We start from the raw sequence: 25,861 nt of genomic DNA on the forward strand, positions 1-25,861 counted from the left end.
GTTGATTCTATTTGGGGTCCTTTGTATTTCTTGGGACTGGATCTTTGAGTTCCTCTCTAGGTTTGGAAAGTTTTCTTGCAGGACTTCATGGAATAGATTATCAATGCCCTTATGAGTCTCTGCCTTCTGGAATGCCAATTATCCAGATGTTTGGACATTTGATGGTATCTAGTACTTCTCGTATATTATTCTCAAATTTTGGGGCATTTTTCTCAGTCTTCGTGGTGGATTTTGCCAGGCCAGCAATTTTCTCTTCTACATCTGGGGTTCTATTTTCTGTATGATCTAGTCTGCTTTTTAATACTTTCAAGGGAGCTTTTGACTTTCTGTATTATAGCCTTCATCTCTAACAGTTCCGTTTGATTCTTTTTTAAAGTATGAAATTCCTCTTTTAGATCTTGTAAGAATTTCCTCACCCCCTGGAACTCTTCAAGTTCTTTCTCTTTTCTCTTCTGAAGTTCAATGTCTCTCTTCTCTTCCATCTCTGTTAGCTACACCATTATGAATGTTCTAAATTCTTTATCAGACATTTCCATGATTTCCATTGAACTGCTTGTGGATGAAGAGGAGTTATTCTTTTCCCTTTGAGGAGAGGTATTTTCTTGCTTTCCCAAATTTCTTGTGGTCCTGCAGCGATTTCTAGTCATCTGAGGAGTGGAGAGATGAGAAAAAAGAAAACAAAAAAGAGAGAGAGAAATATGTTCTTTCTTTGTGTATTCATTTTATCATTGTTTAAATTTGTACCTTATTTCTATGTTTATGAGTTATGTTCATTATATAGTTTGATTTTAACAACTTTTTGAGTGAAATAGGGAATTTTTCTAAAGACTCATAAATATATTACTTTTTTAATTGAGAAAATTAATCTTTTTGAGAACAGGCTTTTATTATTACTTTTTTTACTATAAGGTTTGTGTGCTCACCAGAGAGAGAGAAAGGAGGGAGGGAGGAAGGAAGGAAGAAAGGAAGGAAGGAGGGGAGAGCGTATGAGAGAGAGAGAGAGAAAGAAAGGAAAGGGAGGAAGAAAGGAAAGAAAGAAGGAAAGGAAAAGAGAAAGGAAGGGAAAGAAAGAAAGAGAGGGAGAGAGAGAAAGAAAGTCAGTTAGTCATCCCATGGGAGCATGGCTATGCTACAATTCACTCTCCTCCATTCTCTTCTGGGGATTCTGAGTATAATAAATGCACATGTGTCTGGCGTGTTTTTCAAGCTGTCGGGTTCAGGACTTGAACTGCACAGTTAGACACATGAAAGTCAGTACCTTTTGTCCCCGCCCCCTTCCCTTTTTCTTTCTAAGAGAGAGATTTTTGCTGTAGGGCATGTGTGCTCACCAGAGACAGAGAGAAACAAAGAAAGAAAATGAGAAGCTGCCCCCTAAAGGGGGTGGCCATTCCACAGTCCCTTCTCCTTCATTCTTTACTTGGGATTTTGGGCATGCACATAGACACACCTGGCATGAGTTTCAAGCTACTGGGTCCAGGACTTAAATCATGGTTGGCCATGTGACAGTCTAGCACCTTAGCCACTGTACCATCTGGGAGCCACTACCCTTAAATACCACACCACCTGTTGGCCCAGGGTTTTTTTTTTTTTTTTTTCAGTTTATTTATTTTTTTGATTCGCAAACAAGAGAGGCAAGAGAGGCAGCATCTTTAATAGTTTTGACACCAGATCATGGGCACTTACTTGCGTGCCTAGTGTATTCACTGTTTCTGGGTGTAAACTGAGAACCTCATTTGGGAATAGCTTAAATACAATTGATCTTGCCTTTGTGTTACTAAAAGGGTTTAAGTTGTATAATTTACATCTTTTTAATCACCTTCTTAATACTATTTTCACAAAATTTGCTTACTTTTTAGATGTCTTTTGAGTTTTCCCTATCCTTTTGACATCGAGATACCATTTAAGTGTGTTTTCTTTCTTTGCATATTAGATAACTGTAGTTTAGTTCTACATTGTTTAATTCTCATTTGGGGTTGGGAATCTTTTAAAAATTTCAGTTGAATATTGGATTTTAAATCCCACTTATTATACTGTAATATATAAAACAGAAATATGCATATATAAACAGAAATATGCTTCTGTAAACAGTGGAAGCTTTTTTTTTTTTTTTTAATTAGGAAAGTTCTTAACCAATATGAAGTTCTCTAGGACTGTTACAACATTGGAAAGATCTTTTAACTTCCTGTTGTTAAGTCACAGGTTTTATTTATTTACTTTTAACTTTATGTAAATACAACATTTATAATGTATTTTTAAAAGCAGGCTTTTAAAGAAAACCTATTTTAAAACTATGTTATTTTGTTGTAAACAGTGTTTATAATCATTATTAAAACATTGCTCACTGTAGTTATAATTTTGCAACCATTCTGATACCATTTTGAAAGTAAAATATTTGTCAGTAGACTATTGGATCTTTTCTTTCTTTTCTCCCAATTTTTAGATTTAGCATCTCTGAAAAAGTGACCCTTTTTTTTTAAAGATTCACAGATGCTGCTGGTTAAATGAACTGAAACCTCCAAAGAGAGAGTTCTCATCATCTCTCTCAACCTTGCACTTAAACTAATTGCTGTCTTTGGGTGACTGCTCCCCACTATCTGTTTTGGAGTCTCAAGCCATTGTGGCCACAGATGAATGAGCCTGGCTTGAAAATGTGCCTCTTCTATAGGCATATTCTGTGAGTGAAATAAACAAAAACCAAAAACCAAAAAACTAAATTAATCTACATCATCAGTTGAGCCTGCCGTTGTGCTTATGAGATTATGTGTTCTGGAATCCTTATATAAGTGGGTTTCTGGTTCTCTTACTAGTACCACTGTGTAACAGTTGAAACAATATTTTTTCAGACCTACGTGAAAAGCCAGGATAAACAATTTGCAGCAGCCACTATTCAGACGATAGGCAGATGCGCAACCAACATCTCAGAGGTCACTGACACATGCCTCAATGGCCTGGTTTTTCTCCTGTCCAACAGAGATGGTAAGTTCACAGTTTGATTTTATTTCAAGATAATTTATCATTTGAATACTCTTGTGGCTCTGCAAGTTGTAACCTTTTTAAAATCTGTATTTTAATTTTTTCATTATGTCAACAGTAGGGCCACCATAAGTAGCATTTTATTCTTGAAATGCACATAAATGTGGACATTACGGGTGTTTTTTCTTAGTAGATTAGGTAATTAGCTGCCAAACAGTAATTGTCTTGCTGAAACAATAAGACTTTTAAATTTATTTACTTTTTAACAATTTAATCACCTTCATTGTACTCTTTTCTCAAGATTCTGTTTTACTGCTTCCTGATGGCATAGAAGTCATGCATAATATTGGTTCACCTGCAGAGGGTGCCAGAAGCAGGCAAATGACTCTCTAACGTGGAGAGTGGCTAATCACAACATGCTAACAGTATACCTTCGATACTGGTCTAGAAATTCACCTCATAATTTTATATTCAATAAGATTAACTAGATTTAAAAACCTTCAATTTGCAACAGCTTCATGTTCTTAAGTCAAACAATATTGAAGCATTCCGTAAAACTAGATAAGTAATAAGAAGTAAAATATGTAATCTAGATTTTACACTATCCTGTCATTATTTATATGGATATGACTATAGAATAAATGGGGCCATTTATAGAAAGAAAAGTGAGTCAACTCGAGAACTTATTATAATATTGTGTATGCGATTAAAATGAGATTTTTTTAAGCGAAAAGCACAATTTTTTGTGTTAATTATTATGTATGTGATTAAAATGGCATTCCTTTTTAGAAAAAACATAATTTTCTGTATAAAATCATTGAAATTATTTGTGAAATTTTAAATATAATTATATCTAATGACAGATATATGGGGACCAGCAGTTAGCGTAATTGGCTATGTCGCTGAACTCCCATGTAGTTGACTATGATTCGAGTCCCAGACCGGATGGCTTAAACTCACACTGGGCACGCCAAGATCCTGAGAGGAGAATGGGGAGGGCAAGGAGTTGCAACGTGGCCATCCCTTCTTGGGGGGAGGGGGTGATTTTGCACCTTCTCTCTGTCAAGTGCATACATCCTATAGTGAAAATCTTTCTTAAAAATAAAAAGTGACTTGGGAACCAGCAGTTAGCGTAATGGCTATGTCGCTGGACTCCCACGTAGTCGACCGCGGTTCGTGTCCTGGACCCGGTGGCTTAAAACTCACGCCGGGTGCGTGTGCGTGCGTGCCCAAGATCCCGAGAGGAGAATGGAGGAGAAGGGATTGTGGCGTGACCATCCCCCCTGGGGGGTGATTTCTCGCTTTCTCTCTCTATGTCTCTCTCTGTCTGTCTGGCGAGCGCACGCGCCCTACAGTGAAAATCTCTCAAAAAAAAAAAAAAAGTAAAAAAAAATAAAATAAATAAAAAGTGACTTTAAAAACAGGTTTTTTAAAAAATAAATTTTCCTGTATCTTTTTTTTTTTTTTTTTTTTTCCTTTTTTTTTTTTTTGAGAGGTTTTTGCTACAGGGTGCGTGCGCTTGCCAGACAGACAGAGAGACAGAAAGCGAAAAATCACCCCGCCGGGGGAATGGTTACACCGCAGTCCCTTCTCCTCCATTCTCCTCTCGGGATCTTGGGCACGCACGCACATGCACCCGGCGTGAGTTTTAAGCCACCAGGTCCGGGACGCAAACCGTGGTCGACTACGTGGGAGTCTAGCGACATAGCCATTACGCTAACTGCTGGTTCCCAATTTTCCTGTATCTTTAAATATGACTTTTCTATTTGATCAAGTGAAATATACTCCTTGGGAAAATAATTTCAGGGTATTCATGGTTGTGAACTAAGATTTACCAGGGTAGTTGTTCTTTTGAAGTTTAGTTTCAAACAAAAAGTACCAGAAATTAGTTAGAGTACTGATTCTTTTTTTCTTTTTAATTGCCAGAGGGCTTGTGTGTTTGCCAGAGAGAAAGCACCCTAGAATGCGGTGTGGTAACACTATAATGATTTTTCCTTCATTTCTGCATTCCATCAGGTTTGGGGCATGTACACACATGTGGCAGCCTGTTTTTTAAGCTGCTGGGGCCAGGATTTGATGGGCATTTGGCCATGAGGGATTTGGTTCCTAATGCACTGGGTTTAACCATTGTCCTCTTGGGCTAGTCCAACACTGATTAGTTCTTGAGAGAACCAATAAAAAGAAATGGAGAAAATTCGAAATGTATTAAAATTTTCTCAGTTTTGTATTTTGACCATTTATTCTGATGTGAAATTTTACAGCTGTAGATTTTAAAGCAATTGTTTCTTTAGCTTTGTAACACATTAATTTATGAAAAAAATTTTTATTGACTTTGATTTAAAAGATGCTCTATTATACTCTATTATAGCTCTTTTAAGGGAAGAAGAGTTTATTTTATAATTAGATAGTGGGAAACTAATATAATCTATAATTACTCTCAAAAGATGGGAAGATTTACTAATTTAAGCTCTAATATTTTAATTTTTAGGTTTTTGGTTTTGGTAAATCAGAACTCTTTTTAGCTGTGAGGTTTTCAAAAAAAAGTTAATAAATTTAAATTGTATTGTCCAAGTTCTGGTTGCATAATCATTAGACCATGATACCTGATTAAAAAAACAAAACAAAACAAAACAAAACAAAACAAAAAAACTATAGGGCACATGCACTTGCCAGAGAGAGACAGAAAAAAAGAGGGAGGGAAAGTAAGAAATCCTCCTGGTTGGCGGTGAGGGCAGTTATGCTGGATTTCTTCTCTGTTCTCCTTTGGGGATTTTGGGTGTACACACACTCGTGTCCAGTGTGATTTTCAAGCCACAGGGTCTGGAACTTGAGCAGCACAGTCGTCTCTGTGGGATCCAGTTCCAGAACCTCCATGCCACCTGCTGGCTCAATAATCGTTTCTATATGATTGATTCCATAAAGTCAGTTGTCCAGGCCAGTTATATTACATTTCCTTAGTGGTGCCACGTAAAGGGTTACTGTGGCCCAGTGATTAGCCATGTTAGTGTGAGAGCTTAATTTTGTAGTCCCAATTTGCATTTCTGCTTTCCAACTACTTCCAGTAGCAGTTGCTATATTAGTTAAGGCCCTGGCAAGAATAGGTGGTATGCTTAAAAAGAGTGATTGAAGAGAATTTAATGAAGGAACTACTTTATAATGGAAACAAATAAGATCTGATGTAACACCCTAGGTTAACTGGCCAGCACCAGTGAGAAGCCTTTAGCATATTTCAGATTAAAGGTTACGGGAGTGAGGAGCAGGAGTTACCAGACAGCGCAGGAGAGTGCCACACACAGGATGGACCTTCCCTAGGGGAATGCCATTGTTGCCAGAGAGACTGCACAGGTGCATTGCAGAGGAAGCCACATTCCACATGGCCAAAATGGGTTCACATCCTGGCCCCAGTGGCTCAGAAAACATGCTGAATGCATGTGTTCCCTGAGTCTTGGCGGGATGGAGAACTGGAGGGAAAAGGACTGTGGTATGATCAGGCTCTGTTGGGGGCTGCTGTTTTCTCTTATTTGAGTGTGCATGCACATGCCCTCTAGCATAAAAATAATGAATAACAAAAACTAGGACTAGCAAAAGAGAGTAGAAATTAAAGTTAACTCTTCTACTTAAGAGAGACTTTTACCCAAAAAAACGTGGAGGCGTACACAGAGTTCACCTGTCTTTTAAGGCAGGTAGTATGTTGTGCTGATTTGTTTATATTTTGCCAAGTGTATTGATTTGAATTGAATACCACATACTTAATATGAGGAATCTCTCTTTTTCAGAAATAGTTGTTGCTGAAAGTGTGGTTGTTATAAAGAAATTACTGCAAATGCAGCCTGCACATCATGGTGAAATTATTAAACACATGGCCAAACTCCTAGACAGTATCACAGTGAGTACCAGTTAAGAGATGTTTGCTGAATTCTGCTGAATTTTACTAAATGAATTTTCATTTTCTTAGGAAGAGTGCTTAAAAGGGCTGAACTGTCTGGATCCAGTTCTGGTTCTGAGCTTTTATACTGTTGTAAGAAAGAATTACAGATCTGAAAAAGGGGAAGGACAGAATGAACCCTGCAGTTGTGGATTGTAATTGGAGATAGTGGTTTGAGCTTCTTGGGTTAGTATGTAGAGAGAGATATAACTAGATTTTGTATGTGCATATATACCTATGTGTATCAAAACATGTTTATGTGTCACATTTGGACGTGTAAATGAAAATACCTGTTTCCAAATGCCGTCCTTTAAGAGGGCCTAAAACAATAAGACTCCAGTACCAATGCACATACCTTGCACGATTTTTTTTTTAAGATATAATTTTATACGATAAAATTTGGCTTTTTGAATTATACAGTTCAGTGGTTCTTGTAATAGTCCAAAGTTGTAGAAGTCTTACTATTATGTATCTGCAGAACATGTCATCACACACCCCAAAAAATCCCATACCTAAAACTCCCCAGCCTCCCTGGTTACCACTACTTTACTTTATACCTCTGTGAATCTGCTTATCGTAGACTTTTCATAGTAATAGAACCATACTATATGTGGCCTTTTGTTTCTTGCTTCTTTCACTTAGCATGTTTTCAAGATTTTAAATATTATTCTCTATTTAAAGGAACCAGGATTCCTTAGAGAAATGGCTGACTTGGGTAGGATAAAGAAAGAACAAGAAAAGTTTGGGGGTTACCAAGTGTGGTGGTTGAGGCACAGGATCCCACATGGCCAACTTTATAGTCCTGGACCGGTGGCTCGAAAAAAACAAAATCACACCAGGCACGTGTGTGTGTGTGTGTGTATGTGTGTGTGTGTGTGTGTGCGCGCCCAAAACCCTGAGAGGAGAATGGAGGAGAAGATAGGGTGGCATGGCCATCCCCCTAGGGGGTGAGAGGAGACTTTCCTTTGCTCTGAGTGCATGTGCCCTATGATGAAAACCTAAAAAAAGAAAAAGAAAAATAGATTTTATTGCATGAGATTTGGGGAAGGGGCACCTGCAACACAGTTTCATTGCATTGTAGTCCCCTTGTCCAAGCCTGCCCGCTAGTCAGGATCTTGGCTGCACCTACCAGGCATGTTTCAGGTCCTGAGTGGACTTGAATCCATGGTCTGCAGTTTGCCTCTAGCACTACAGACCAGTGTCCTACTGCCCATTTCATCAAGGCTGGGCATACAGCTTTTATCAATTAAAAAAGCAAAATAAGTTTGTGTATCTGGAGAAATAGCTAACACAAATATAGTAAAATATAAACATTTGGGGAATCTGAATAGAATATACCCAGAAATTCTTTTCACAACTTTTCTGTATATCTGAAATTACATTTTAAAAAATATATAGGGACCAACAGATGTCATAATGGTTATGGGACTGGACTCCCACGTGGTTGACTGCATTTTGAGTACCAGTCCCAGTGGCTTAAAACTCATGCCCGGTGTATGTGCATGTGTGCCCAAAATCCTGAGAGGAGAATGGAGATGGGATTGCAGTGTGGCCATTTCCCCTGGGGGCTGATGTCTTGCTTTTTGTCTGTCTCTCTGTGAGTGCACATGACGTATAGCAAAAAATATTTCTAAAAAAAAAAAAACTACTAATCCCACTCTACTACTTAACAACTCTTTGTCGTTATGTTAATATCTCTGTATTTCACAAAGGGGGGGGTCAAAAAAAAGAATAAATAGTGACTTGATCGAACTAGAAATAAAAAGAAAGTATAAAAAAAAGACACATTAAAAAAATAGTAAAGTAAGATGAAAAAAGTAGAATCAAGTATGTCTCCCCCTTGATATGAATGGACTGAATTCTGTCATTAGAAGGCAGACTTTCAAACTGGAATGAAAAACAAAAGCTAGCTACAGGCCACTTATCATTAAAACATCTCAATCAAGTTATAAAGGTTGAAAATATGAGAGGGAAAGATGTTTTAAGCAAACGTCAATAAGAAAGCAAGACTTAGAGTTAATTAAAAGCATTTTACCAGATAAAAAGGATATTATATAATGTGAACCGGTTAATTTGCAAAGAAACTAATAAGCATCAATCTATTTGAATAAAAATGACAACCAATAGTAAATAAAGGAAAGATGATTTAAAATGTAAAGAGATTTTAATATACTGATCTCATATTAGATGTTGCTAGTAAACAGATGAAAATGAGGATATAGGGAAAGTAAATAATAGAATAAAAACTGATTCAGTAAGTAGAGCTAAAACCTTATCTCTTGGTCAAACAATACTCATTTTTAGGGTGTATCCCTCAGACATTTAAGAAAGTAAACAATGTATTTAGACATAAAGAAACTTAAAGATTTTATATTCTTTGACTTTTTTTTTTTAAAGTTTGTTTCATAAGAGAGAGTTGGAGTGTGAGTGGACCAGAAAAGGGAGAAAGATGAAGAGAGGAGGAGACAGAGAAGGGGAAGGAAAAAACAGGTACCTTCAACAGAGTTTTACACTATGATCCTCCCACAGCCTTCCCGGGCAGGCAGGGTCATGGACACATGTGTTTGCCTTCTCGACAGGGATAGGCCATCCCAGGTCCCTAACCCCTATCTTCCATATGGCTCTAGCAGTGCCGAATGACATGCCAATGTAGCTGGGCCCAGTCTTAAGCAATACAATCTAGGGAATTAAAAAGGGTACTAGCCCATATAAAGTAGGAAATGTACATCTAGATTGAAGGTAAAGTTTAAAGAATAAATGAAGCTTTCCATAAAACCTAGAAAAAGAAAGCATTTTATTCCAAAATGTGTGGTGCATGGCTAAAGTTAAAAATGTCATATTTTTTAAAGTAGAGAGGCAAAAAATACTTTCTTAAAATACCTATTTCACCATCAAACACAGGGGTGATATTTTAACCATTGCAATTTGAAGTAAAACCTATCTGACCAGTGTCAATGAACAAGAGAACAATATGAGCATGTTTTCCCACTTTATTAGCATAAAATTCTGGTCCTACCTACCCTCTGGGAAGAGGGAGAACAGAAGTAGTAGCCAGACCTCTTCCCACCCTTCCCACCTTACCTGTGTGTAAAGCAATAGATAAGAAGTAGGAAAATGCCCCATTGTGCATGGGTATAGGAATAAGCAAGGGAATGCAGAGATTTGCCCTGGAAAAACTGGCTCTTGGGGATATAGAAGACAGTATTAAGGAAGCCATTGTACAACATGGCAGAACAGGTTGGACAAAGGAGTAATTTACTTGCTGAATAAGTAAGTAAGGCCGACTGAGGTGAAAATATTTTGCCTCTGTGATGTGTATCTGTGATATATCTGATCAATCTGGTACCAGAACTGGTCTTCTTGTCTTGTTGGCTGGTATTCTTCCTAGTTCACCACAGTCATTTTGTTTCTGCTCAGTGGTCCAATATGAATTCTGGATTGAGACTGGAGTTCCAATCCTGGTTCCACCACTGACAAGCTGTTAGATGTGGACATGTTTCTTAACCCCTGTGGTACCCCTTTTGCTCATATGCCAAGTGCAGGTAATGATCGAGCCAACTTCATAGAGCTTTGTTGACAACTGAGAAAATCTGTAAACTTTTCAAAAGCATTGCCTGGCACACAGTAGGAGTACAGTAGAGAGTAGCTACATAATTGTTTTAAAAAGCATAGATTTTTATCATATGGATAAAAAGGCTTGGATTCCATTGGTTATTTTAGTAGGTGGCTTAGTTGAAAATATGAAAAATAAGGTTGATATTTATTCTTTTTTTTTTTTTCTTTTGAGAGGTTTTCACTATAGGGCACGTGCGCTCGCCAGACAGACAGAGAGAGACATAGAGACAGAAAGTGAGAAATCACCCCCCGGGGGGATGGTCACGTCGCAATCCCTTCTCCTTCATTCTCCTCTCGGGATCTTGGGCATGCACGCACATGCGTCCAGCGTGCGTTCTAAGCCACCAGGTCCAGGACACGAACCACGGTTGACTACGTGGGAGTCCAGCAACATAGTCATTACGGTAACTGCTGGTTTCCGATATTTATTCTGTTTTAGGAATTCATTCAAATCCTATAGATTTATGCCTATAGTTCAGTCTACTTTAGATGTTCTGAATGTGAATATTTTATCCTTTGTAGTATCCTTTATTTGCAGTAAATACTGCTTTTTGAAGAAAGTTCTTCCAGAATAAAATATGTACTACCTAAGGATTGCTCTAATAGGATTTTACATAATGCTTAATGGGACAGGTAGGGATTTTACATCTTAAAAGAATAATTGGGAGACATTCTGTAAAGACTAGTGAGCAATACTGAAATGTACCCCTTGCCTAGTGAGCAGCACTTCATGTACCCCTTGCCCAGAGGCCTCACTGGACGCCTGCCATCTCACAGTTCTCTACCCTTGCCCTGTTACCCTAATATAATTCAGGCTCAAGTTTTAATGCATATTGATTCCAGATACACAATATTGGCTCTTATTTGCTGTTGTATGCAGTTTGTTAGATGTCCACTGGTTTTTTCTTTGACAAATTTAAATAAATAAAATGGATGTTTTTGTAGGATTTACTTTATGTTGTTGCTCTGTGCAGTGGGCTGGTGCTGAAACACAATAGCTTTTAAATTGAACTGCTTACAGAGTGATTTGTAAAATCTTTGTAGATGTTTTTCTGTAGCTGCTGTGGTGGGCTAGGAGTCATTATTTGTCTTTGAAGGCAAGTTAATGGGTTAAAATGGCAGCGGAAACTGCCTTCTCGTAGGTTTTAAAAGGGCATGTAATCACTTGCTCAGGGCATCACATATACAGAACCAGGCAAAGTCATTCACAGCCCAGTTTGTCTTTGAGAATATTGAAAAGCAGGAGTTCATAATGAAAGTACTGTATGTGTGACTGTGTGAGTGTGAACACGTACATACATGCTTACATATATGTTATTAGTTTGGTTTTAGTTCAGCGTTTCTATTTATTCTGCAGTTGACTTGACCATGGAGAACAAAAAGTAACTAATTTTCTTACTTGCATTTTTTTTTTCCAGTTGCTTCAAATCTTTGAAAATAGTGGCCATGGAGTCATAGCGTCAGTAGTGTACAATGAAAGTTCTGTTAACTTAATAGAGAGAGGAAAATTCTAAAATTTTTAGAATTCTGATTATAACCAAGTGCATGGAAATGTTGACTTTGTCCGTTTTCTAAGCTCTTAATAACATGCCATCACCAAAAGCTTACTATAAATACATTGATATTGGTATTATTTCTTGTTGTAAGGAAGTTTTCTAAGTTTTTCAAGTGTTTACTTGGGGATTTTATTATCAGTTCTAGAAAATTCTGAATATTATCCTCCCACTACCACCTTAAAATTTTCATTGTAAGCATTAAGATTTATTGATTTTAAATTTTTTCTAAGAGTTATGTTTTATTTCTTTCTAAAAAGGAAGGTTTTTGTAATTAACCAAAACATTAAGGATACATATGATGGTAAAAATAAGATCGTAAAAAAGGTAAACAGTGCATAATTAGAATTTTGGGGTTGGGACAAAGTGGTGCTACATAAAAAGTATGTTAAATGTAACCGTAGAAAATTTTCTTGATGTAAAAGAAATTTTAATTTTACACATTGATTTCATGTCGGGGAAAACTGAGATGAACGCTCAAAAACAAGTCATTTTTATCAAAATTTTCTAGGCTTCAAAATTAAAGGAAAAAAATCCTGTGGACAACATGACAGAAAGATAAACCACTTTTAAGGTGGAAACAATCAGATTAGCCAGAGATTTTGCTACAAAACACAGAGCTGAATAAATAGAGTAGTGCCTGAAAAAAAATTTTTTTTCATTATTCGAGAGAGAGGAATACCTCCACAGGATCTAGTCATGTCACAGTCCCTTTCTTCAAATAGACATCCATATAGAAATGAATACATTTTTGTCCCCTACTTTACACCATACACAAAAATTGATTCCAGGTGGATTTTAGAAATAAAAGTAACAGCTAATGTATTTAAACTTTAAAACAAAACCTTTTTTGTATTAGTAGTAAGTTTATTTTTATTGCTGAGTACGATTTCATTGTAGGAATATAACACAAGTTGTTTATCCATTTACCTATTGAAGAACATATGGGCTGTGTCAGTGATTGGCTATTATGAATTAAGGTACCATGAATATTCATATATACATATATATAGGTATATATACAAAATAGGTATATATTTTAATTTCTAAGATATTGCCAACTATTTCACAAAGTGACTCTACCACAGAAAATTATTTTTAAGGCTGGTCCTTTAGCACAGTGATTAGATCCTGTTCCAAAGAAGCTGGATCCCACATAGTTGATAGGGTTCATGTCCTGGCCTCATGGTTTGAAAAATATGCTGGATAATCATGTGTGGTCCAGGATGCTGATAGAATCAAGAACTGGAGGAAAAACGATTGCAGCATATTTTACATGTATGCGTTGTGAACATTTAGATTATTCAAATATTGTAAAACGCCTTAGTATATTCATGAATATAAACAATATTTTAAAAATTCACTTCTTTTTGGTGTTGTCTTTTTAATTGCAAAAGAAAGTTATAAGTGTGCTTCCAGAAGAAAATAACTTAAAAATGGGGTAAAATATTGTGATATGCCATAGGATTATAATTTTTATACTAGCAATATATAATAAAATACTTAAGAAAAATAAATCTAGCATAACTGAGATCTGAAGTTGCCCATATATTCTTATTTAGAGGTATCTTATTATGGCAGGCAATGTGAATTGCTCCATACTGGAAAATTTAATGTACCACTCAATTACTGTTCTTTAGCCCAATTTAAAATAATAGATTGGGAGTAAAGTCTTAATGCAGTGTAACCTTTGGAACATTAGAAATAACCTCTTTCTTTCTAGAAATCAGTATACAGTAAGAGTATCAGTTTTATCATGGAATGAATAGATTTGTAATAGCACTTAGGCCTTTTTTTTTAATTACTTAGGTATATTGATTTTACTGTCTTACTAAACTTATTCTAAATATAAGTTAAAGATGATTAATATTCTGATGTTTGAAAATATATACTTTTTATTTTAAAGGATTTTGTTGATGACCTCATTCTGATTTTGTTGAAAGACCCAACTTAGGGTTGTCTTAATATTTTTCCATTACTTCATAAAATGGTTATTTTGAAAGATTTTGAGATAATAGATATTATGATAGAATTTGAGCCAGAGAAACCTCCTTATTTTTACTTTCTTCCTTAACAGTCATAATATATATAGCTGTAAAACTATATATAGGAAATATTAGTACTTTGAGAAATTGTAAAAGAGCTTTATAAAAAGAGTGTTATATTTTCTTGTGTTGCTACCTTTGAATGGTAACCATCAGCTGGTTCATTTATTGTAAAAAGCAAATTTTCTATGCTAGGTGAGAATGTTCACAGAAGCTAATTTACATGCCCTCTCAAATTCCTTTTGGAATTCGGGGGGTGGGTACAAATAAGCAAATAGTAATAAAACTAATTTGCATACTTTAAAATGTTGGTCTTAATGGTACTGATGGAAGGTTTCCAATTTGTAGCAAAGCAATTTTTAAGAAACAATTTATTAGGTCGTCAGGAAAATCATGATGCATTTTTCTATGTTTTTCTGTGCAAAAATGCATCATGATTTTCCCTACGACCCAATATATTGAAATATATTTTATTTTAAAAATATAATGCTAAAATGGGATGTTGAACAAATTTATCTTATCCTCAGTTCTTGTGTTGACCAAAGATCAGTCCGGGACTCCTGATTTTATAAGCAGACCTTGATGATCTTATCAGTTTTATATTTCCAGTGCTGTTGTTGCAAATACTTAGAGGACAAATAATAGTTTTTATGTGGAATCACGGTCTTTAATGGGTCTGTTCTTTTTTCTTTGTTTTCCATGGGTTTGTAGACCACTCATCTTAGGAGTGATGCTTCTTAAAGCATAAATTCCTGGGCTACCATGTAACTACTGTCTTGGGGCTGCTGGTCAGAAACCTGTTTTCTTAGTAAAAACTCTAGATGATTTTTATGGTATTGAGGGTTGAGAACTGTTACTCTCGACCAAGGGTTGGCAAGCTTTTTCTGTAAATTGCTTCGAGGACCTTATGGTCTTCATTGCCACTCTCCACTTCTGCCATTATGGCACAGAAACAGGTGGGCATGGTTGGTCAGATTTGGCCCAACAATTTCTCACCCTGAGAGAATCTAAATTCTAGACTGATGGTTATTACCTTAGGGATCTTTCCTGGGACATTCTCTTTGAAGTCAGTTTTATCAAAATTTCTTGTGTTTATCCATTTATCTTTATTTTTTATTAGAAAGGGAGAGAAAAAGAGCATGAGTATAAGAAAGAAAGCGAGAGAGAGAGAAAGGTAATTTTGAAGTGTCTCCCCCTGCCTTAGCCTCCTAGTTAGCCAGGACCACAGGTACATAGCATCACACCTGGTGTGTTAAGGTGGGACCAGGAACTGAACTGGGGCCTCCCATGCATCATCAGTCATTGGGAGTGGCACCCTCCCACTCCCTGGACCCAGGTGCTTATTTTTTGATAACTGAAGAAAACTCATAAATATAGATATAATTCCTGGCTATATCATTAATAAATTAATATTATAATCTTTATAATATTGAAAATCTGTTCTCCTAACATTAAGGAGAGTTGATTATCTTATTTCTAACTGTGTAATCTTTTAATATTAGGTTCCTGTGGCTAGAGCAAGTATTCTTTGGCTAATTGGAGAAAACTGTGAACGAGTTCCCAGAATTGCCCCTGATGTTTTGAGGAAGATGGCTAAAAGCTTCACTAGTGAGGATGACCTAGTGAAGCTGCAGATTTTAAATCTGGGAGCAAAATTATATTTAACCAACTCCAAACAGGTAAGAAACTAATCCTTGGTCAGTCTATCTGCCATGTATTTTTCCTCTGTTCAAGCAGCTATGTTCTGTATTACTGTGTCCATTCAACAACTATTTGTCTGTTTCAGGTTTTATTTTAGATGATGATAGTATGAAGACATGACATTATAGTCTAGTAGAGGAAAAAAGATTTAAAAAATTTAAAAGTCTGTTGTGGGGACTAAAATAGAGGTATTGAGATACAGTAGAACTCCAAAGGAGTTATTGAAAGTCTGCAGTAGAAGGACATAGGTTAGAGGTAGGTTCGTAAAGGATAAGACTCATGACTAAAGGTTTGTAAGGACTTCTTTACTATCTAGAATAAAGGAAGAAGAGAGCAGAGACTCAAAGTTGTGAAACAACTTGGTGTTTTTAAGAAACTTTTAAATGTGACTACAGAAAGTTATGTAGGTTATGGTCTGAATGTTTTATGTTTCCCCAAAATCCATATGTGAAAACCTAATCATCAGTGTGATAATATTAGAATGTGAGGCCTTTGGGTCATGAGGGTGGAACCCTGAAGAGTGGACTTGTAAAGAAATCTGGGGCCAGCAGTTAGCGTAATGGCTATGTTGCTGGACTCCCATGTAGTCGACCACTGTTCGCGTTTCGGATCCAGTGGCTTAAAACTCACGCAGGACGCGTGTGCGTGCATGCCCAAGATCCCGAGAGGAGAATGGAGGAGAAGAGATTGTGGCGTGGCCATCCCCCCTGGGGGATGATTTCTCACTTTCTGTCTCTCTGTCTCTCTCTGTCTGTCGGCAAGCACACGTGCCCTATAGCAAAAACCTCTAAAAAAATAAAAATAAAATAAAAATAAAAATAAATAAACCTAAGAGCCAGCTTGCCTCGGCCATACGAGGATACAGTAAGGATGAGCTGGAAGGCAATCCCGCACCGGAAACCAGATCTGCAGGTGGCTTGATCGTGGCCGCCAGAACTGTGAGAAACACATTGCATTGTTCACGCTTCCCAGTATATGGGATTGGGTTGTTGGAAAAGTCATAGATGTATTTTTTCTATGTAAAAATGCATCATGACTTCTTCAACATCCCAGTATTTTGTTACAGTATCCCAAATAGACTGTGGCATTTGGCAATTTGGATGTCTTGGAGTCCTACAAGTAAAAGGGAAGCCATTAGAAATGTTTTAGGGTTTTTTTTTTTTTTTCATGAGTAAGAGACAGAGACAGCATCCCTCCATCAGGGTCTTGACACTGTGATCCACCTGAGCCTGACCTAGCCCCAGTCATGGGCGTGCATGTGGGCATACTCAGGGAGGTCTCCGGATATGAACGTAGAATCTCATGCGGGTCAGTTTCACAGAGCATCATGTTTTACCACTGTACCACTGTCTGGCCCCTGGAACCATTTTAATAAGTTCTATGATTTACCAGATTTGCCACATTTAATATTTTTATGTCCATTTACTCTTTGAATAACTTTTGGTGAGAGGAACTGCTTTAGCATCTATGTATAAAATAGGGACTTTTCTTTTATCCTATATCTGAATTGCTCTTTTCCATGGGTGGAGGACTTATGTGTTTAGTAAATTATAAAGGGATTCTTACTCATCTGCTGCTAGACAACCTAGTAGGTTTAATGCTACATATCCTTTCTCTCTGTTTCTCTCCAATTTTTCCTTTCTTTCTGATTCTCAATTTTGTTTTTGTGATTTTTTTTTGGGGGGGGAGAGATTTTTTTTTTTTTCTGGAAAGGTTTTTGCTATAGGGTGCGTGCGCTCACCAGACAGACAGAGGGAGACAGAGAGACAGAAAGCAAGAAATCACCCCCCGGGGGGATGGCCACGCCACAATCCCTTCTCCTCTTGGGATCTTGGGCACGCATGCACATGTGCCCGTCATGAGTTTTAAGCCACCGGGTCTGGGACTCAAACCACGTTCAACTATGTGGGAGTCCAGCGACATAGCCATTAGGCTAACTGCTGGTCCTGAGAGATTTTTATTATAGGGTGTGTGCATATCCTGGAGAGAGAGAGACAGAAAGACAGAATGTGAGAAATCATCCTCCAGGGGGGATTGCTATGCCGCAGTCCCTTCTCCTCTCTTCTCCTCTTGGGATTTTGGGCACACACACACACACACACACATGTGCCTGGTGTGAGTTTGAAGCCACCTGGTCTGGGACTTGAACTGTGGTCAGTCATATGGGAGTCCTATGATATAGCCATTATGCTTTCTGCCAGTCCTGTCTTTGTGATTTTTTAAAACAGATTTGCTTATTTAATTTTATTTGTTATTATTGATTTTCTAATTTGACCAGATAGAGTGAGAAAGAGAAAGTGAGAAAGCAAGCCACCAGGTCTGGGACTCAAATCACAGTCAGCCATCTGGGAGTCTAGTACCTTAACCACTGTGCCACTTGCCTGCCCACTTGTTTAGTGATTTTTTAATCTCTACTTTCTTCTGTCTTCGGATTTGTCTTCCTCCCCAGAACTCTCTCTACCTGGGTATCTGTATACCCTCACCCCTTCTTTATCTCTCTCACCTCCTTACTGTAATCTAATGTCTTCATCTATTATTCTTTCCTTTTTCTTCCATCTGTTTGTTTCTCTTTTATTATTTGCTATTTGTCTTGTTATATGATTTTTCCTTTCTGTTTGCCTTCTCGGTCTGCCCATAGACCATAATTGTGATATGCCTTATATTACTATAGCCTTTTTGAAAGTTTATTTCTTCCATGAGCAAGAGAAAAAGAGACAGACAGCACTTCCAACAGGGTCCTGACATTGACCCACAGCCAGCTCAGCCACCCTTTGATCATGGGCATGCGCATGCATGCTGTACTCAGAAAGACCTCTAGACACATACCTGGAACAGTCCTGTGTGGGTTAGTTTCTCAGAGCATTGCATTTTACTGCTGTGTGATTCACTATCGCCTATTATGTTAGGGCTCTTGCCGATCAGTGTACAAGATAGTAACCATATCATTGTAATATTGGAGCAGATTTCCCTGATTTAGATTTTATCTTTACATTTTAAGTCATCTCTAAAAGTATCTCGTAGATGTTTTTTATGCAATGAGATACACTTTTAAAGCTGAGTAAAAGAATGGAGACTTGTGTTTGCTGTTGAGTTTTGTGTTTATTGGTAAAATAGGAAGTTCAACAGAGATTGGAAAGTTAAGGAAGAATTCTAGGAAGAGGACCAGCAAGGGTAGACCTCAAAATCTGTGAATAATCGTGCCCAGGTTTCTGGCTGACTCATGAACCACACATACACAGGGCAGATTCAGATCTTCATAGTTAAGAAGTAAAGAGCTGAACTGTAGTTTGATGTGCACCCAAGAGATGAGTTTTCACTTTGAGCCCCACCAAGCTAATTGCCTGCTGACATAAGTCAGAATCTAATATTTATTCAAAGAGTGTAATAATTTCCAGGGTCTCTACACTGCACCATTTATAATATTCAGGATGCAATCCAAAATTACTCAACATTAGAAGAACTACGATGGGAGTTATTGTTTAATGGGTACAGAGGTTTAGTCTGGAAGGATGAAAAGGTTTAGGAGATGGATAATGGTAGTTATCCAATACTGTGAATATACCTATTGCCACTGAACTAAACATTTACAAAATCATTAAGACAGTAAATTTTATTTTTTAAAATAATAATAGTAAAAGGAAACTAGGGAAATATGACCAGTTTTCAAGAAAAAGACAAAGCAAACATAAAAACAATAAAAACCAACCCCAGGAAGGTATGGATGTCGTAATTTGCAGACACTTTGAAATAACTATGATAAATATTGATAGTGATAGAAAGGAAAATGCATTCATAATAAATGAAAAAATAAGTCTCAGCAGAGAAATGGAAACTAAAAAAGACAAAAACAAAAAAAATCAAATACAAGTTTTAGAACTAGAATATACAGTATCTGAAAAATTAACATCCTTATTATTTTGAGTGTTATATATTCTTTCACATATAAATATTTTTTGTTATAGGTTTATAAAGCTGCTTCACATGTTTGTTTTAGAAACTCTGTTACATTGTGTTTAAGATTTTTTAGATGAATGTCTTCAGTAAGGAGAAATTTTCTCACTCTGGGCTTTTTCAGATGGAAGAAAGTAATTTTTAGTTAGCTGTGTGTGAGAGACTGTTACGGAGTTATTTGATATTAATTGCTGACAATTGTTAGTAACTGAGTATAGGCTTTCAAGTTAAAATATCTGTCTTTTTATTTTTTTTTTTAGAATTATTTTACTAAACTTTATTCTTTATTTAAATTTGACCAGAAAGGGACAGAGTGAGAGAGAGAGAAGAAAAGTGAGATAGCAAGCTGCCAGGTCCAGGATTTGAACCATGGTCAGCCATGTGGGAGTCCAGCCCTTAACCACCATGCCACCTGCCAGCCCCAACTATCTGTCTTTAAAACCTATCGTATTGTCAGCCCTGTAGGATAGTGGTTAAGGGCGCCAGATCTCGCATGGCCAACCACAGTTTGAATCTTGGCCCTGGTGGCTGGAAAAACATGATGGGCACATGTGTGTGCACGTCCAAAACTGTGACAGGCTGGAAAAATGTGGGAGAAGTCATTATGGCATGACCACTCCCCATTGGGGGTTTCTATCCCCCCCCCGTAAGGATATGTGCCCTTCTGGCAATTAAGAAATAAAACAAAAGCGACTACATGATTTTATACAAATTTTATAACCCATCCAGCACTTCGTTTCCTCATCTGTAAATAGTATCTGGTTAGCATATGGGAATTATAATAATATAATCAGTTTTGCTATAGTGCAACGTATATGTTCCTAAACATCACCATGCTACACAAAAACACACAAAGCTGAAGAATTACTGAAAAAGTAGAACTACTGTTACAACACTCAAAAGAGTCATCAGTGACTTTAAAAAAAAAAAACTAATAAAAGGAGCACAGTTCTTTTTCACATGTTAATTAATTAATAAATAAATAAATATTATAATGAATTCAGCTCTTTAGCTTAAAAATGACCAGAGATTTGCTTGTGGAAGTGGGTTTTGGAAAGGTCAGGCTTTGAGTTTAGTGGCGGAATGAAGGGTGATCTGAGATTGGATGGAAATTGTACCACCAGATGTGGATGAGTACAGCCCATAGCACGTGTAGATGTTAGCATCTCGGTAGACTTTGAGGTGTGTGTGTTTCATGCATTCCTTCACAGCCCAGTTCAGCTTGGTCCCTTTTTTTTGGCCATCACTTAGTATTTCTTGCAGAAGTCATCACGTTATGCCTAAATTGTTCCTAATACATCAACTGAGTTGGAACAAATGTACATTTTCAAAACAAGCATCAGAGCAGAACTGACTGTACTTACCTCCCAGAGTTGTTATGAGGATTAAATGAGACAGTCCATGTAAAATGCTCAGATTTCTTGGGACATAATAGTGCTTAAGATTAGTCATCTCACTTCTTTTATAACCTTAGTTTGTACAGTTTTACACAGCTACTAAAGTTTTCTTAGGGAGTATGATCATTTACAGTCAAGGAAGTCGTCCAGTTACTGATATGCTCTGTTTTTATCAGGAAAAATAGTTATTTGGGTGTATTGACTGGGAAAAGGGTGCTGAAACTTCACCCTCTACCGATAGGTTATGAAGAATAAAATGGTTATATGCAAATATCAGCAGTAGAAGTGTATTTGAATACTCTCACAGGGGAGTAATTTTAGTTGTGCTGGAAAATGTTGAAGGATTTGAGACCAGTTTAAGTTGCCAAAATCTAAGTTTCTGAAAACATGGTATAAAGATTTAGCATGACTTCATTGATACAGTCTACCAAAGTTTGAGGGGAAAAAAGTTAGGATTTGATTAACCTAGTAAGTTAAAGAGTTATTAAGGATTTTGTTTGTGTTTTGTTTTATTTTAATTTGCCACGGCTGTGTGCATTTGCCAGGGAAATTGGGGTTGAGGAGGGAGAGGAGCATCTCTCATGGGACATGGTCATCCTGCAGTCCCCTCTGCTCCGCCACTTCCTCTGTTCAGTACCTTGGGCATCTGTGCGTATGCTCTCAGCATGTTTGTGAAGTCTGGTTCCAATACTTGAACCATGCAGTCAGCTACATGAGATTCAGCCACCTTAACCAGCAGGCCACTGGCTGTTCCAAGGATTCTTTTGTTTTTAAACTTTCTCTAATAATGAGCCATCTTTTAAATGTAGTGATAAATAATATAACTTAATGTAGTTAATGTTTTTTTTTGCTGAATTTTTCATGTTTAATTATGAAAGATTGTAAACCTGTGACAAAATACTAAATACATATATGGTATCTTCCACAAAGATTAAATTGATGTTAATAACATTTGCTATATTTATTACTTTTTAAAAAAGAAATATAAAAGGCAGAAGTAAAACCATAAGCTCCTTTTCACACTTTCCTTCTTCCTCCATTGGTAACCACTGTCATATTATCAATGGTGCTTCATTTAAGGATGCATGTTTCATATTTTTATTGTATGAGTATGCATCCATTACCAATGTTTATTAATTGTTTAGATCTTGAAGTTTTATGAGTAGATATTCTACTTTATGTATACTTTTGCAACTTTTCATTTAATGTTTTTTAAATGATTGTTTCTTTAATTGCCTAAGGGTACTTGCACTCACCAGAAAGAGAGAGAGAAACTTTTCCCACGGTGGCGCATGGTCATGTTGGAATCCTTTTTCCTCCATGCCATCAGGATTTTAGGCATGCATGCGCATGCACTATACGTGTCTTTCAAATCACCAGGACTGGGATTCAAACAGTGGTCAACCATACAGTTTTCTGTGCACTGCATTTAAACTCTGTGCTATGAGTCCAACCTGATGTCATGTTTTTTATAATTGATATATATCTAGTTCATTTATTTTAGTTACTGTTTCGTATTCTGCAAGACAGTTTTTAGTTTTCTGTTATTAAGTGATTCAGTGAGTAGTTTTTCATTTTTAGTAAGATTTTTTTTTTTTAATTTTCTAGAGGTGGGACTAGCAGATAGTGTGGTGGTTAAGGTGCTAGTCACTCCCACATGGGCAACCATGGTTCGAGTCCTGGACCTGGTGGCTTGCTTTCTTGCTTTCTCTCTCTCTCTATGTGTGTCTCTCTTTGGTCAAATTAAAATAAAATGAATGAATAAATAAAATTAAAATAGATAATTAAATAAAAGAGTTAATTTTGTTTTTTTTTCTAGAGAGTATGTGTAATTGCTGGAAAGAGAGAGAAAGCAAGAAAGCACCATTCATGGGGAATGGTCACACTAGAACCCCTTTTCCTCCATTTCTCCTTCTTATTGAGATTTTGGGCACACATACACATGTGCCTGGTACGTTTTTCTGAGCTGCAACTGTGCAGTGGGGATCCATCTGCCTTAACCTCCAGTCAAGAAATTTTATAAGTCACACTGTTGTTTTGGAAGTTCCTACTGAAATTAAGAGATTTGCCTCTGGTGTAGGTTAAGAATTCTATATAGTTTTCCTTCATTTCTGAAACATATTTGTCAGTACCCTTTCTTTTAAAAATGACAGCTACGTGCAGCATATTTTGATCTTAATTATGCTGAATGCTCTGTACTTTTTGCTTTCCTTAAACTAATAGTTTCTCTGATCTGATTTTATAAGACTTTTATTGTTTTATGCTGATTTATAAACTATTAAAAGAAAGCTATTGTTTAAGTAAATATTTACCAATTTACTTACTTATCAAAGTATTTAAATACAAGTATACCTATATTTTCAGAAGCTCTTTTAAATAATGGATTCCTTAATTGTTACAAAGCATTCCCCAAGTTTGTTTTTCCAGTGTTACAGTGATGTAGAGTTAATCTAGTATTTGGATAGCATTAGCCATTAGTTGACACTAATAATGATTTCTTAAATCTAAGCAGGAAAATGAACCTGACACCAAAATTTAATAAATAACTGTATATAAAATACTGAACATTCCTCTTAATAAGACATTATATTCTTTTTGCTTGTCTCATAAAATTTATGAATAAAACAAATTTAAAAATACTGTTCAGTATGTCGCCCAGTTTTGGATTGAGCTTCTAATGGTATTAAATATTATCTGTGTTTTAAATAACAATAGCCCTAGACAGACCTCATTTATGCCTCTTGCCTCATTGTCCCATTTAGTTTAGGATTTATCCCAAATTTAAAATTTTTATTGACGTAGTAGCAGTAATTAAAATAAAATAAAATAAGGCAGAGGAGGGCCAGCTGTGGCGGTACAGCAGTAATGCAGCTCCCTGAGATGGTGATCCTGCACTTGCAAGGGCTCCTTGCCTGTGGTCCTGACTGGCTGGAGCTGGGGCATGGGCTTGGGGGTGGGATCATGGCCTAAAGACCCTGTTGGGTGTGCGTGTATGCTCTCTTACACCTGCACACATACTTTGTCTTTCTCTCTTTCATTTCCCATCTCCCTCTCTCATGGAAGAGATAAATAAATAAACTTTAAAAAAAAACAAACAGTAAATTTGTAGACCTCCATTTTTAGCTTCTAACTTCTGCCATGGTTTTATTTAGATAATTACTACACAAGTGCAGTGAACAGAGATTTCATTTTAATGTGAAACATTAAATCTGAAACTATCTTTTTCCAACCCTTTCTAGATTTAATATAACTAACTTTTGCCTTTCAAAGCAACATGCAGGGTGTTTGCTAATAAAATACTGTGCACTGTCACAAGGCAGGTGGGAAATGCTAAGTCAGTCTCATTTTCTGATAGTGGTGAGGTGAGTGTTTAACAGTGATTTATCTGCCAGCAACTTATATCCCAGAAAGTTTTGCCATGGCCTAAGAGATGCCTGAAACTCCAGGCTGCCAGTGGATGAAGTCATGAAAACTTGGCAAATTAGAGGCTGGTTACAGCTGAAATATGTGTAGATGGTAAAGCCTGAACAGCCCTGCTATAGATCATTAAAAAGAACAGTCAGAGCATTCCAACTACAGTAGTTTTGTCACTTATTGTGCAGTATAAATCTAAAACCTATTTATTATGTGGCTTTTCTTTTTTATATTTTGTAATAAACTTATCAGTTTAAAAACAGTATATGTATTTAAAAGAGTGAAGTATTGAATTTCCATCTCAGTACTTAAGATGCACAAAATATATATTGGTATATATCATCCATAGTGAGAGTTGTAGTGTTGTCACTGACCACACAACAACCAGAAGACACAAGTCTGCTAAACAAAAGTATCAACATCTATTTTAAAAGTTGAGTTATTTTAAGAAGATTACGTTTTGGGCCAGCAGATGGCGTAGTGGTTAAGATGCTGAATCCTGCATGGCTTACAGCACAGTTCGAGTCTCAGATTTGGGGGCTTAAAAACATGCTGGGTGCATGTGAATGCTTGCCCAAACTCCCAAGAGAAGAATGGAGAAGGGATTGTGATGTGTTCATCCCCTTGGGGGGTGGGGTGATTTCTCACTCTCTCTCTGGTGAGTTTATGTACCTTATAGCAAAAAAACTTAAAAAAAAATTATACATCTAGATGACAATTTCATATATATAGATACAGAAGATATTTATGTAATTCTGTGTGAAATACAACCATATTTAGATGAAATAACATTTTTAAAATTATTTTTTCATCTTTCTAAGTTTGCATTTGCACATATGACAAGTGAAGCCATATCTTTTAATGTTGGCTCCACTAGTAGAAAAAGGACCCAATGCTGCTGGTTTTCAAGTGGAAAAATCATCTAATTACCATCATAATTGGAGATTTTTCATTGAAAGCCTTTGCACAGTATGTTTGTTCTGCTAGTGCTGTAACTGGAATCAAAGTAAAGCCTTTGGAAGTTTATTCTGTTAAAAATTCTGTAAATGCTATTGTAAACTAAAAGCCCAACCTTGAAGATAATTTCTTTCTTTTCTTTTTTGTTTTTTATTTTTTGCCAAAAGAATGCTGTCATAGTAAAGTCAATGTTCTTATTAAATTAAAAAAATATTTCAGGAATCAGTTGCTGTGTATGCAAGCTCTGTTTGTTTGACCAATTGAATCAAATTATAGTGGTCATATACACAGACACACACACACACACACACACATATATACATATACATA

At 36.6% G+C, this 25,861-nt stretch overlaps 1 protein-coding gene across 1 annotated transcript in view; it reads left to right on the plus strand.

Annotated features, from left to right (window-relative positions):
- The window catches only part of AP3B1 (adaptor related protein complex 3 subunit beta 1), a 276,448-nt gene that overhangs the window by 113,928 nt on the left and 136,659 nt on the right, over nt 1–25,861 (plus strand). Inside the window, exons 14-16 of the mRNA XM_006143530.3 lie at nt 2,844–2,976; nt 6,750–6,859; nt 15,614–15,790. Coding sequence (XP_006143592.1) covers nt 2,844–2,976; nt 6,750–6,859; nt 15,614–15,790 — 420 coding nt within the window. The remainder of the gene's footprint in view (nt 1–2,843; nt 2,977–6,749; nt 6,860–15,613; nt 15,791–25,861) is intronic.

Source organism: Tupaia chinensis, unplaced genomic scaffold (assembly GCF_000334495.1).
Source record: "Tupaia chinensis unplaced genomic scaffold, TupChi_1.0 Scaffold000099_1, whole genome shotgun sequence".
Classification (NCBI taxonomy): domain Eukaryota; kingdom Metazoa; phylum Chordata; class Mammalia; order Scandentia; family Tupaiidae; genus Tupaia; species Tupaia belangeri.